At 55.7% G+C, this 12124-nt stretch overlaps 1 protein-coding gene across 2 annotated transcripts in view; it reads left to right on the top strand.

Annotated features, from left to right (window-relative positions):
• The window catches only part of RIN3 (Ras and Rab interactor 3), a 122722-nt gene that overhangs the window by 94304 nt on the left and 16294 nt on the right, over nt 1-12124 (top strand). For both annotated transcript variants that reach the window (XM_082384496.1, XM_082384495.1), the window contains exons 6-7: nt 3063-4622; nt 6566-6874. In XM_082384496.1, coding sequence (XP_082240622.1) covers nt 3063-4622; nt 6566-6874 — 1869 coding nt within the window. The remainder of the gene's footprint in view (nt 1-3062; nt 4623-6565; nt 6875-12124) is intronic.

The following is a 12124-nucleotide window of genomic DNA, read 5'->3' as shown; positions in this document are numbered from 1 at the left end:
CACTTATGGAGTTCTTTGCCCTCCTTCTTGCCTCCCTCTTCTCATTTTCTCACTTCTTCTCTTCTTGTCTTTAGACCTCTTCCCATGGTTCAGGATGAAACCAGAGAAGTACAGTCCTAGGGTTGGTCTCTCCCTGCAGTGTGCACCAGGACTGGGGAGCCCAGGGGAGTGTAGGCGAGGCCTGAATGTGTCAGGACGGCTGCACCAAACAGGTGACATTTGACCTGAGTGTTGGAGGATGAGTAGGAGTTTGCCAGGTGGAGAGGGTGGGAAAAGCATTCCAAGCAGAGGGAACAACATTAGCCAAGACCTGAAGGTGTGGCAGCCCGTGTCGTGTTCGGGAAGAAGTGAGCAGCAGAGAGAGTGGGGTGGAGATTCAGTAGGCGGCACTGGAAGGGTGTACAGGGCCAGATCCCACAGGCCTTGAATGCCAGGCTAAAGGTTTGGAAGCGATTCTGGGCAAATAGCAATCAAGGGCCCACCATACGTCCAGCATAGAGCCACAAGGAGTAGAATGGATTGGGGGCGGGGTGGGGGGCATGGAGGCAGCCTATGGCCACGATCTAGGTGAGCGGTAATGGGAGCGTCCGAGCATGGGTGGGCAGTTCTCTTGATCGTCTACCCCATAACTTGCACCTTCTCCCAAAGGAAGGGTCTTATGAGAACTTGGAGGTGAGCCTCGGGGACCTCAGCTCACCTATGGGGCTGCAGTCCAGTCACCTTAGACTGGCCCCCTGCTGCTCCTTGCTAGGAAGCCTTCCAAGGAGACCATGCGAAGTACCCGGGAGAATGGACCGGTCATGGAGGGGTCATAGCTGCCCAAGAAAGTGAAGCACAGGGCCCAGGAGGCCCTCAGGAACAACCCGCCTGGATCTAGGGAGAGTCTGGAGACGCACCCTCCCCCTCCGGGCTCTCCACGTCCTCAGGTGGTGGCTGGCATGGGCACAGAGCCTGGCGTGTCAGAAAGTCACACGAAAATTTGTCATCTTTGACGCTGTGGGGCCAGCCGGCCACAGCACTTCCAGGCTTGGGAGTCTCTGTCCAGGACGGGGCTGAACCACGAGTCCCGCTCTGCTCCCCTGTGGATGCACACGGCTCTCTTTCAGTCAGTTTCTCGGCAGCCCCACCATCCTGGGATTACACCTTGCTCACCTTGATTGGGTTTCTGAGCCCTTTGGCCAGCAAGGTGGCAAACACCCACAACCCCGAGAGTGCCCATCCCTTAGGGCGGGCACGCACACGTGCACACACGTGCACGGCTGCCCTTGGCCATCTTGCAACATCTCCTTTCTTTCGATGTCAAGAGCCTGTTGTGTTCTTACCACACGCCCCGTTCTGGGGTGCTCACCACCCCACTACTCACTCACGCCAGGAGAGCAACCAGGATGGGAAGTGTCGCAAGTTCCTATGAAGGGCAGCCGCATAACACGGCGGCCCAGCACACGGCTTTATTTATTTATTTACTTTTTATTTTTTATTTTTTATTATTTTTTAACATCTTTATTGGAGTATGATTGCTTTACAATGGTGTGTTAGTTTCTGCTGTGTAACAAAGTGAATCAGCTATACATATACATATATCCCCATATCCCCTCCGTCTTGTGTCTCCCTCCCACCCTCCCTATCCCACCCCTCCAGGTGGTCACAAAACAATGAGCTGATCTCCCTGTGCTATGCGGCTGCTTCCCACTAGCTAGCTATTTCACGTTTGGTAGTGTATATATGTCCATGCCACTCTCAGCTTTAGAGCTAGTGTGACCTAGTTCAAATTCCAGCTCCTTCACTCACCAACCCAGTGACCGTTCATCTCCCTGGCTTTCTCATCTTCATCTGCCATACGGGGACAACATGAGGACTTACACCAGAGGCCTGTGGTCAGGGATTGGTGAGATGGTCCCTGTAGAGCAAGGAATCCACACAGCCAGAACGCAATGCACGTTTGTTCCTGGTATTGTCTTTGATGCTGTTTTTGGTAGTTTTCTTACTGATGACTCCCTCCCAGAGGTAAAGAGCCCTGGGTGAGAGGCTGGAGGCCTGGCCGAATCATTAACAAGGAATTTGCACTATCGATCTCTAAAATGAACACGTGGAACAAGGCCTGGGTTCCATACTCCTCCAAAAGGAGCTGCCTGAGTGAGCTTGCAGTGACCTGCCAGCCAAGTGACCTTGTTCTCAAAATGTACTCCTGTGGCCTTTTGGGAGCATCCCGAGCTTTTGTCAGATTCTCCATAGAGCCTGGTACCGAGAGGTCAAGAACTCTGAGCTAGTCAAGCCCCAGCGCCCTTTCAGCTTGGACGTCCCATGCCCATTACCCAGAACGAGCCTGGAGCTGACCATCAGTGCAGGCCTGCTTTGGTGGCCACAGCTAAGGGCTGCGTCAAGAGCAAGGCATGTGCTGGGACTTAATTCAGCAGTGCAGGAGCTCCAGCTCTCTGAGCTGGGGGCACAGGGCAGCTTCCTATTTTAACACTGAGATTGGCCAGAGGCAGAATCATTTTGCAGAGGGCAGGCATTCCCCCACTTGGATGGTCAGGTCTGAGCTCACTGGCTACAATCCATAGTTCATTCTTCCCGCTGTGACAACTGCAGTGGCCCAAACAGGCCCAAAGCAACTTCTCTGTCAGGACCCCATTCTAGGGATGACTAGATGGAGGCCTAGAAAGGTCCAGTGTCCTGCCCCAGAGCACCCAGCCGGTCAGCATCGGGACCGGGGTTCTGTCCCCTCCATCCCCGTATGTACCTGCACCCTGGGGTATGAGTGCCCCCCCCCAGTGGGGTGTCACACGCCAGGGGACAGGACTGAAGCTGAGCCTGTCACCAGCGCCGTCCAGGCCCCAGCCCGGCACCGCAGGGGAGGATGGCGTGGGGCTTCCCCTCTCAAGGCAGGAAGTAGTGGGAGAGGTTTAAAACAGTCCAAGAGGGGAAACCAACCCTCGGAGCGGTGAAGCAAGCACTGCACGGCCTTCCCTCGCCCTGCCCCCCGCGCAGCCCACAGACACCGCCCCGGCCAGGCTGGGGCCCGGCTTCAGGACTGACCGCTTCTCCCTCCCTCATCTCGACAGGCTTCTGGGACTCCTCGCTGAACCCCCGGCGAGGAGGTGGGAGCCCAGTGGAGGGCCCGAGAGACCCAGCCCCGGGAGCGCCCCCCGCCTCCATTCTCAGGTCATCTGCCCATTACGAAAACTGCTCGTGTGAAATCGAGCTGTCCTTAGGAAACGGCCGCCTGTGGTTTGTGAATCCAATCTTCATCGAGGACTGCGGCAGCTCCCTGCCGGCCGACCAGCCACCCCCAGGAAGCTGCCCCTTGCGCCCGTTGCCTCCCACCTCCGACGCTACCTCACCCACCTCCAGGTGGGCCCCTCGCCGCCCAGCACCCCCTCCCCCGCCGCTCCCTCTCCATCCCCCCGGCTCCAGCCGGCCTCCTCCCCCTGCCCCCGCTCCGGCCTGCCCTCTGCCCAGTTCTCCCTCGGCGGCTGCTACCCCGCATCTGCATCCCGAGGCCCCTCCTCCCTCACCCCCAGCATCTGCCCCCCGCCTGGCACCCCACACCCCAGGCCCCCCGGAGCTTCCAAGCCAGTCACCCATGACAGCCTGTGAGAGGCTCCCACGTCCCCTCGCAGGCCTGGGCCCCCTCAGGGAGGACGAGGTGAAGCCGGGGGCAGCCCCCAGCCCCTTGCAGGCCCCCGTCCCTCCAGTGCCCACGAAGAAGAGCCTCCCCGCTGCCCCTCCCAGACGCCGCATCACGGAGACGGTCCCCCTGGAGGACCAGAGCGCAGGGAAGGCGCGCAGGGGGGCGGCAGCAGAGGGGGAGCCGGCGGGTCTTTCCAGGGCATCCCCGCTCTGCCTGCCTCCCGAGGGGACCTCAGACAGCCCTGGGGACAGGCCTCAGAGAACCACAGAGCAAGGCCAGGAAGCAGTGGCCAAAGCCGGCAATCTGGGCAGCCTGCCAGAGCCTCCGAGGAAGATTCGACAACCCCCAGTCCCACCTCCCAGGAAGAAACGGCTCTCCCGGCAGCTGGCCTCGGTCCTCCCAGTTCCCCTGGAGACCGCCGAGCTTTCCACGGACGGGGAGGCCCCCGAGAACCCCACCCCCGGTCCACCTGGAGAAGGCCAAGGTCCTGCCCCCACAGCTGGCACTCAGAGCCCGCATGCCCGGCCCCAGAGCACCCCGGAGTTCAAGGGCTCCCTGGCCTCCCTCTCAGACAGCTTGGGAGTGCCCTCCTCGGCCACAGACCAGGACTCCTACTCGACCAGCAGCACGGAGGAGGAGCTGGAGCAGTTCAGCAGCCCCGGCATGAAGAAGAAGTCGTCGATGATCCTGGGCAAGGCCCGCCACCGCCTGAGCTTCGTGAGCTTCACCAGCGTCTTCAGTGCCTTCCTCTCCAACAACCGCAAGCTGTACAAGAAGGTGGTGGAGCTGGCCCAGGACAAGGCCTCGTACTTCGGCAACCTGGTGCAGGACTACAAAGTGTACAGCCTGGAGATGATGGCGCACCAGACCTCCAGCATGGAGATGCTGCAGGAAATCCGCACCATGATGACCCAGCTCAAGAGCTACCTGCTGCAGAGCACCGAGCTCAAGGCCCTGGTGGACCCCGCCCTGCACTCCGAGGAGGAGCTAGGTCGGTCCCTGTCCTGGGCAGGGGCTGGGAGCGGGTGGGAGCCAGGGATAATCCCAGATGATCCTCCCTTTCCGTGAACTAACCCCTCTGCTGTTCTGTCTCTTCCTCCTGAGTTCGGCCCATGGGCCCAGTTAGATGGCAGAATCTCAACCACCTGAGAGCTGGGCGGGACCCCCACCCTCAGGATGCTCCTGGTTTTGTTAGGGAGACAAGTCACCAGGAGCGATTAGCGGCACAAAAGAAAAAAGCACTAACATGCATGGCTGCTGAGGGTCGGAGTCAGTCCCTGCAGGAGACCTGGTGGCTGCAGAGATGTAGGGACCCTAGAGGGCATGGACCATCTTATTCTGTAGATGAGGAAAAAGGCCCGGGAAGGGGAATGGACTTGGCCAAGGTTACACGGGAGCCAGGGGCGGTGGGGAAGCTGACCGCAGGTCCCTGCCTCTGGGTCAGCACGCCTCTAGCTGCAGAGGCTCTGAGGGCCTGGAAGGATAGATGGGAGTGGGGTGACGGAGGCAAGGGCAGCCGTGTGTCGTCCTGTTGAAGAGGCTGGAAAAGCAAAGGGGAAGAGGGAGGCGTCAGGATGAGGACCAAGACAGCCAGGACCAGCCCCAGCCCCAGACGTGGGCCAACCCTAGGCGTGCGTGGTGGGGAAGGGTTATCTTGGCCTCTACTGAGACTCGCCATGGGGACATGGGCCCCTCCCTCACCTCCCAGGGATAGAGCAGCTCAGGTGTCTTCCCTACAGGGACAGGACTTGGGACCTCCCCTACTGGGCCAATAGCTGAGACCCTGGGGATCGGGTGGAGCCAAAAAGACTTTACAAGAATATTTCCCTACTGTCAACCAATGCTGAACATTGCCTTGGTGTCAAGTTGACATGGGTTCAAATCCTTGTTTTTAGACCCCAACTAGCTGTGTGACCTGCACCAGCAGAGCCTGAGTTGGTCCATCTGTAGAGTGGGGATTATGGCATGTATGTTGCACAGTTGCTGTGAGATCAGAGATGCCTAATTCTCATTCCACTAGCCCATCAGGACGCCTCTGGGATAAGATGACATTTGAACAATGAAGGAATAAGCCATGTGGATAGCCATGTGCATTTCTCCAGGCAAAGGGAACGGCAAGTGCAAAGGCCCCGAGGTAGGAGCAAGCCTGGCCGGTTGGCAGAACAGCAAGAAGGCCAAGGTAGCTGGAGCAGCATGAGCACAGGGAGCAAACAAGGTGATGAGTGAGAGAGGTCACGGGGGCAGGTCACAGAGGGCGCTTGTGGGCCACGGGAAAGACTTCAGCTTCTATTGTGCATGAGACGGGAGCCATTACAGGGTTCTGAGCACAGGAATGTCATGATCAAACATGGTATAACAAGATTATGCTGGTTGCTGTGTTGAGAATGGACTAAAAGAAACCAGGGCAAGAGACTATTAACATAACTCAGGTAAGAGATGATGACAGCCTAGGTGAAGGTGGTAGCTGTGGAAATGGTAAGAAGTCAGGTTCTGGCTATACTGTATTCTTGAGACTAGATTCAAATGGATCTGGTAATTTGAAAGAGACACATCAAGAATAACTCTACCAAACTTTTATTGGGCACCCAGGCCCTCCAGGTACAGCTGCACAGGTTGTATACTGCACAACTCCCATGTGCATAGTGCTCTCTGAGGTGGTGTACTAGTAAGCAGCCCTGTGAGAGTTTAATCTGTGCCAGGCCCTGTGAAAAGCATTAGATACCATGTGTGGCTCCTGTGCCCTTGGCAGTGTGGCTTTCTGTTGAATGTACTACACTGTCTCACCTGTCAGAACTGTGGGCTGTACCTGCCGGGGCTGTGAGTATGTCCTTCCAGGGACATGGGATGGGGATAGCCACACTGCCGGGCAACAAGACGTGGGGGCAGGATCCCTGCAGCTGGTTTTCTCACCCTCCTGCTCTCTCCCACCTGCAGAAGCCATTGTGGAGTCTGCCTTGTACAAGTGTGTCCTGAAGCCCCTGAAGGAAGCCATCAACTCATGCCTGCGTGAGATCCACAGCAAGGACGGCTCGCTGCAGCAGCTCAAGGAGAACCAGCTGGTGATCCTAGCCACCACGACCACCGACCTGGGCGTGACCACTAGCGTGCCGGAGGTGCCCGTCATGGAGAAGATCCTGCAGAAGTTTGCCAGCATGCACAAGGCCTACTCGCCCGAGAAGAAGATCTCCACCTTGCTCAAGACCTGTAAGCTCATCTACGACTCCATGGCCCTCGGCAACCCAGGTAGGTGGGCAGCCGGGAGGGACCCGGGCTGGGGGCGCTCTCCGGATCCCTGGAGCAGCGATATCGTATGAGGCTGTGACCCCTTCCCCTCAACAACTCCAGAGCCCTTGGAAAGCACTGGAGAAGCCTTCCCAGATTCAGAAGCCTGTTGGGGCAGGAGCAGCCTCGGTGGGTTCCCTGGGGGCCGGGAGGAGAGCCATGGTTGGCTGCCACAGTGGAAGCAGCCAAGGAAGCCAGCCCATACTGTGCCTTTGTATGAATTAGGAAAAGGTGCTACGTTCGTTTCCTAGGGCTGCCGTAACAAAGTTCCACAAACTGGTGACAACAGAAATTTATTGTCTCACAGTTCTGGAGGCTGGCAGTTTGAGATCAAGGTGTCAGCAGGGCCCTACTCCCTCTAAAGGCTGTAAGGAAGGAGGTGTTCCAGGCCTCTCTTCTAGCTTCTGGGAGTTCCTTGGCTTGTGGCAGCATCACTCCAGTCTTTGCATGGTGTGCTCTCTGTGTACGTGTCTGTGTCCAAACTTCCCCTTTTTATAAGGATGTCAGTCATATTGGATTAGGGGCCCACCCTACAACAGTATGACCTCATCTTAGCTAATTATATCGGCAAAGACCTAATGTCCCAATAAGGTCACATTTCGAGGTACTGAGGGCTAGGACTTCAACATATGAATTTTGGAAGGACACAATTCAACCCATAATGGCCACATAAATCAGTTACAGAAGTCAGTGGGGCAGTTATGCTGATCTGGTCAGGTGTGCCTGAGCTTGGCTGGGCTGACTTGAGGGTCTGTGGTCAGAGGGGGTCGTTTGGAGGCTGGCTGGGCTAGGATGGCCTTGCTTATGTGTTGGGTGGTTGATTGGCTATTGACTGGTCTGGGGTGGGGGTGACTGGGCCACGTGTTTCTCATTCTCCAGCAGGTTAGCCCAAGCTTATACCCATGGCGGTAGTTTGGGTCCAAGTGGGCAAGTACAGCCTACAAGGCCTCTCGGTATGGACTTGAACTGGCACAATGCCAGTCTGACACATTTCACTGACTCGTTTAGTCACAAGACTAGCCCGGATTTAAGGGGTGAGGAACCAGACTTCCCTTCTTGATGAGAAGAGCTGCAAAGGCACATAGCAAGGGGTGCAGATGTAGGGAAGGGAATCATTAGGACCATTTATAATCAGTTTACCCCAGCGCTCCTCCAGGCAGACAAGCTCAGGCATCACTGCACCGTGGTGCACACCTTACTGAACAGAATGCTGGCTGGATTTCATCCCCTGACTACCCCTTCAGCTGGATGTCTCTGTGCAGTAAGCAACCTGTGTAACTGTACATGACAGCCATGGTAATGGAGAGTGGAAGGATTGTTACCTCTGTAGCCATACAGACTTAGGTTCAAATTCCTGATCTGTCACTTACTACCTGTGTGACCTTGAGTGATTTCCTTAACCCCATAAGACCCAGTTTCCTCATCTGAGGAAGCTGTTTTACAAAGAGGCAAAACTAAGGCCCCTAATGGTTCAGAAGCCACGCTTGGTCACTTGTGAATATTGGAAACAGCATATGTAAAATGTCAACCTCAATGCATGGTGCCTAGCAGGCTCGACCAGTGGTGGCTGTTTTAGGGGAGGGATTCTCCATCTGCCTCGGAGAAGGGCAGGCCAGTGTGGCCACAGGCCAACAGAAAACATTTGTTAGTGTGTGATTGGGGGATGGTGCAAGGTCCCCTCACCCTAGAAAAACTTCCTCACAGGCCTGGAACAGGCTACAGTTCCAGGTTGGAGTCACTCTTTTGGATTAAAGGGACTTGGGTCCAACAGTCAATTGGGAGAATGAATACTGTTCCCCGTAAGCCGATGCCACCCTGAGTTACAGCTGCACGTTAACCCTTTATCATAATATTGGAAATGTGATTGGAAGAGAGGGTTGTAGCAGTGGAGACGGGATGCTGAGTGGAGGGTTTTCTTCATGGGGTGGAAGTCAGACCTCGAGATGGGGTGTCCCATGCAGTGTAGAGTCTAGAGAACAGGCCAGCGTGTGAGCTCCACAGCTGAGAAACCGCCTCAGAAATCTCCAAGGAAGTAAGGTGGGGGTCAGCAAGCAGCCTGCACCCCCCAGAGCTCTCAGAGGTGGACCTGCTCTGTCCCAGGGGTGTGGAACCCAGAAAGCTGTCCAGGAGCCCACAGCAGCGGTGTGAGGCTGGAGGTCAAGTCCCCATTGTGGCGTGGCAGAGGGCTGGCCAGAACCTTCTCAGACCTTCTCAGAGCGAGGCAGCCCCAGATCAGCAGCGGGTGGCGGGGGTGGGGGGGAGGCAGGCTCAGGGGGTGTCCTGCGTGGTGTGTAGAGGGAGCAACTGGATCAAGGCAGGAAAAGAGACAAAGCCCCGTAGGACCCGTCGCTGGGAGCAGCCTCAGCGAGAACAGACAGGCGGGCCTGGGACCTTGGAGGAACGTGGAAGAGAGAGATCCAGGTTTCCTTCCCAGCTATGTGATTGTGTTCAGGTTACTTCGGTGCTCTGAGCCTCAGTTTCGCCTGTGTTAAGTCAGCACAGCTACACCCACGTTACGGGGCTGTTGTGAGACTGAGATGAGTCTGCAGTTTGCGTCCAGCCCAGTGGCTGGCACTTAACAAGGACAGTTACCTTCCCCTTCTGAACTTCTCGTTTGGGCAGTCATTCTCCCTGCCTTGCGGGGGCTTGGGGCAAAGTCAGGGCCCAGGGCTCTACAGACCCTGAGCCGTTATCAGCGAGGCAGCTTTGGGCCTGAAATGGGCAATTGCATCCTCAGCGAGTCCCCGTTTACTCAGAAGCCTGCGGTTCTTTTAAACACTCAGTGCCTTGGCAGTGGCTTCAAACACTGTGAGTTTTGCGGACAGTGAATTTACTTACTAAAAACTTAGCAGCGAGCAGGGAATGGGGGAGGGAATGGCTAAATCTGAAGGAAAAGAAAGACAGAGAGGCACTGCCGGAGCTCAGCCCGTGAAAGTCTGAACAGAACAAGGACGCTCATAGTTTCCTTGTCCTTGGCTGGAGGTTGGGGTGGTGGTGGGGGGGGGGGGGGCAGGAGCGCCGGGGCAGGGAGACAGGAACCTCTCTGCTGATTCAGAAGCCAGCTCCAGGCAGGGAGATCTGAGCCCAGAAATTCAGGGCGGGATCAAGGCTCCGTGTGAAGATTCCCCACCAGGAACAGACCCACCAGGTACAGGTGGGTTTCTTGGCAAGAGCCAGAGAGCGGGTTCCCCTCCCACTGCTGAGCGAGCACCGGCCTGTGAACCCAGCGGCTTCCAGTCTCACCTGTGCCCCGAGCAGGCCTGGGCTGCCCCACTCAGAGCCTCAGCCTCTTCACTGGAGAGGAAGCAGTTCTGCCAAGAAGAGCAGGGATGTGAGGGTTCGTTCAAGGACATGGGTTTGAACCCAGCTTCAGTGCTGTAGCCTTAGACTTGAATCTCATGGGGCCTCTGCTTGTGTGTAAGGTGGGGATGATAAGACCTGCCGTGCAGGGTAGAGGTGGGGGGAGCACATAGAAAACACCTGGGCTGCGTGGCCCCGAGGAGGTACTAATCTTCCAGAGCCTCTGGTTTCTAGCCCCGTTCAAAAAGAGGCTGGGAACACCCCTCTCGGGGCTGTGGCGAGGCTCAGATGCGACCAGATGTGTGGGTGGGTGTCCAGTAGATGTGAGGATGTAGGAATGGCCGCTCCAAATGTGGAGGATGCAGCCACTCAGTGGTTTCCAAGCTGGGTTCCAGGAGGCACCCCAGGGGCCACCAGAGGGACACAGGACCGGGCTTGACCCCAGACAACCCTGCTTGTCCCTGTTTTACACGCAGGGTTCCACCTGGGATTTTGTTTGAAATAACCAGTTCTGCTGCTAAATTTTTTGGCTTTTTTTTTTTTTAACATCTTTATTGGGTATAATTGTTTTACAATGGTGTGTTAGTTTCTGCTTTATAACAAAGTGAATCAGTTATACATATACATATGTTCCCATATCTCTTCCCTCTTGCATCTCCCTCCCTCCCACCCTCCCTATCCCACCCCTCTAGGTGGTCACAAAGCACAGAGCTGATCTCCCTGTGCTATGCAGTTGCTTCCCACTAATTTTTTGGCTTTTTGAGAAAACCTTTCATTTGGAGAACATTTCAGACTTCAAAAACTTCAAGAATAGGAATAGTACATTAAAATAGGAACATCCACTTACCCCTTGTGGACTGTTAATATCTTACGTCATTTGCTTTATCATTTATACTCTCTCTGTGCATATGTAATTTTTTCCTGAATCATATAAGGGCAAGTTACATACATCTTGGCCCTTTACCCCTAAATACTTCTGAGAATAGGGATATTCCCTCACATAACCACATTAAAGTTGTCTGCTTCGTAAATTTACATCAATACACCATTTTTCTCCACTGCACTGCCTGTATTCCAGGTGGTCACTGATCTAACAAGGCTCTTATTAGCATTTCCTCCTCCAGTTCAGGGTCCAATCCAAGGTCAGGTATCGCATTTAGTTGCCTCCTTTAATCTGGAACGTTACAGCCTTTCTTTGTCTTTTATGGCATTGGCATCTTTAAGGAATACAGGTTTCCCTCCCTGCCCCCTCCCCATCTTTTCTTTGTCACGAAAGTTCCTCATTTCGTGTTTGTCAGATGTTTCCGCATGATTAGACTGAGGTTAGGCATTTTCAGCCAGATCCGGACTGACTCTTAAATTCTCTTCTGACTTTGACATGCAGTGACCTTAGGACCAGGTCTTCTGCTCACAACGTCCGGCCACCCGGCCCCGCTCCCCTCCCGCACCCTCACCCCCTCCCCCACCAGACGCTTCCAGCGCTTTGCTACTCTGAGTGTGGTCCCCAGCCCCGCCATGGAGGACACAGCGCCGGCTTGGCTGCCGCCGGCCTCCACCGCTGACCCACTCTACGCAGAAAACTGCCCTCCCCCCCCCCACCCACCCTGCCCCAGCCTCTCAAGTCCAGGAAAGAAGCTCCACCGGCCCGTCTCTCCCATTGCACGATGCTGGCAATAGTAACTGGTATCCACACGGCCTGGCTGCTGGCGAGACCGGCCGGGACGGTGGGAAAGGCAGAACTTGGAGACACAAAGCCTGAGGTAACGGGCCAGGCTGTCTTTTCCAGAAAGGTAGCTGCTGTTAATGCCCATGATACAGATGGGCCAGGATTCAAAGCTAGGATATCCTTACTCCAGAGCCTGTGCTTCCATCACTGTACCAAGCAGCCAGCCTGGGAACAGATCCCAAAGT

Source organism: Balaenoptera borealis (genome assembly GCF_965194805.1).
Source record: "Balaenoptera borealis genome assembly, chromosome: 3".
Lineage (NCBI taxonomy): Eukaryota > Metazoa > Chordata > Mammalia > Artiodactyla > Balaenopteridae > Balaenoptera > Balaenoptera borealis.
Note: the sequence above shows the minus strand (reverse complement) of the source record. Positions and strands in the feature narration are given on the sequence as shown.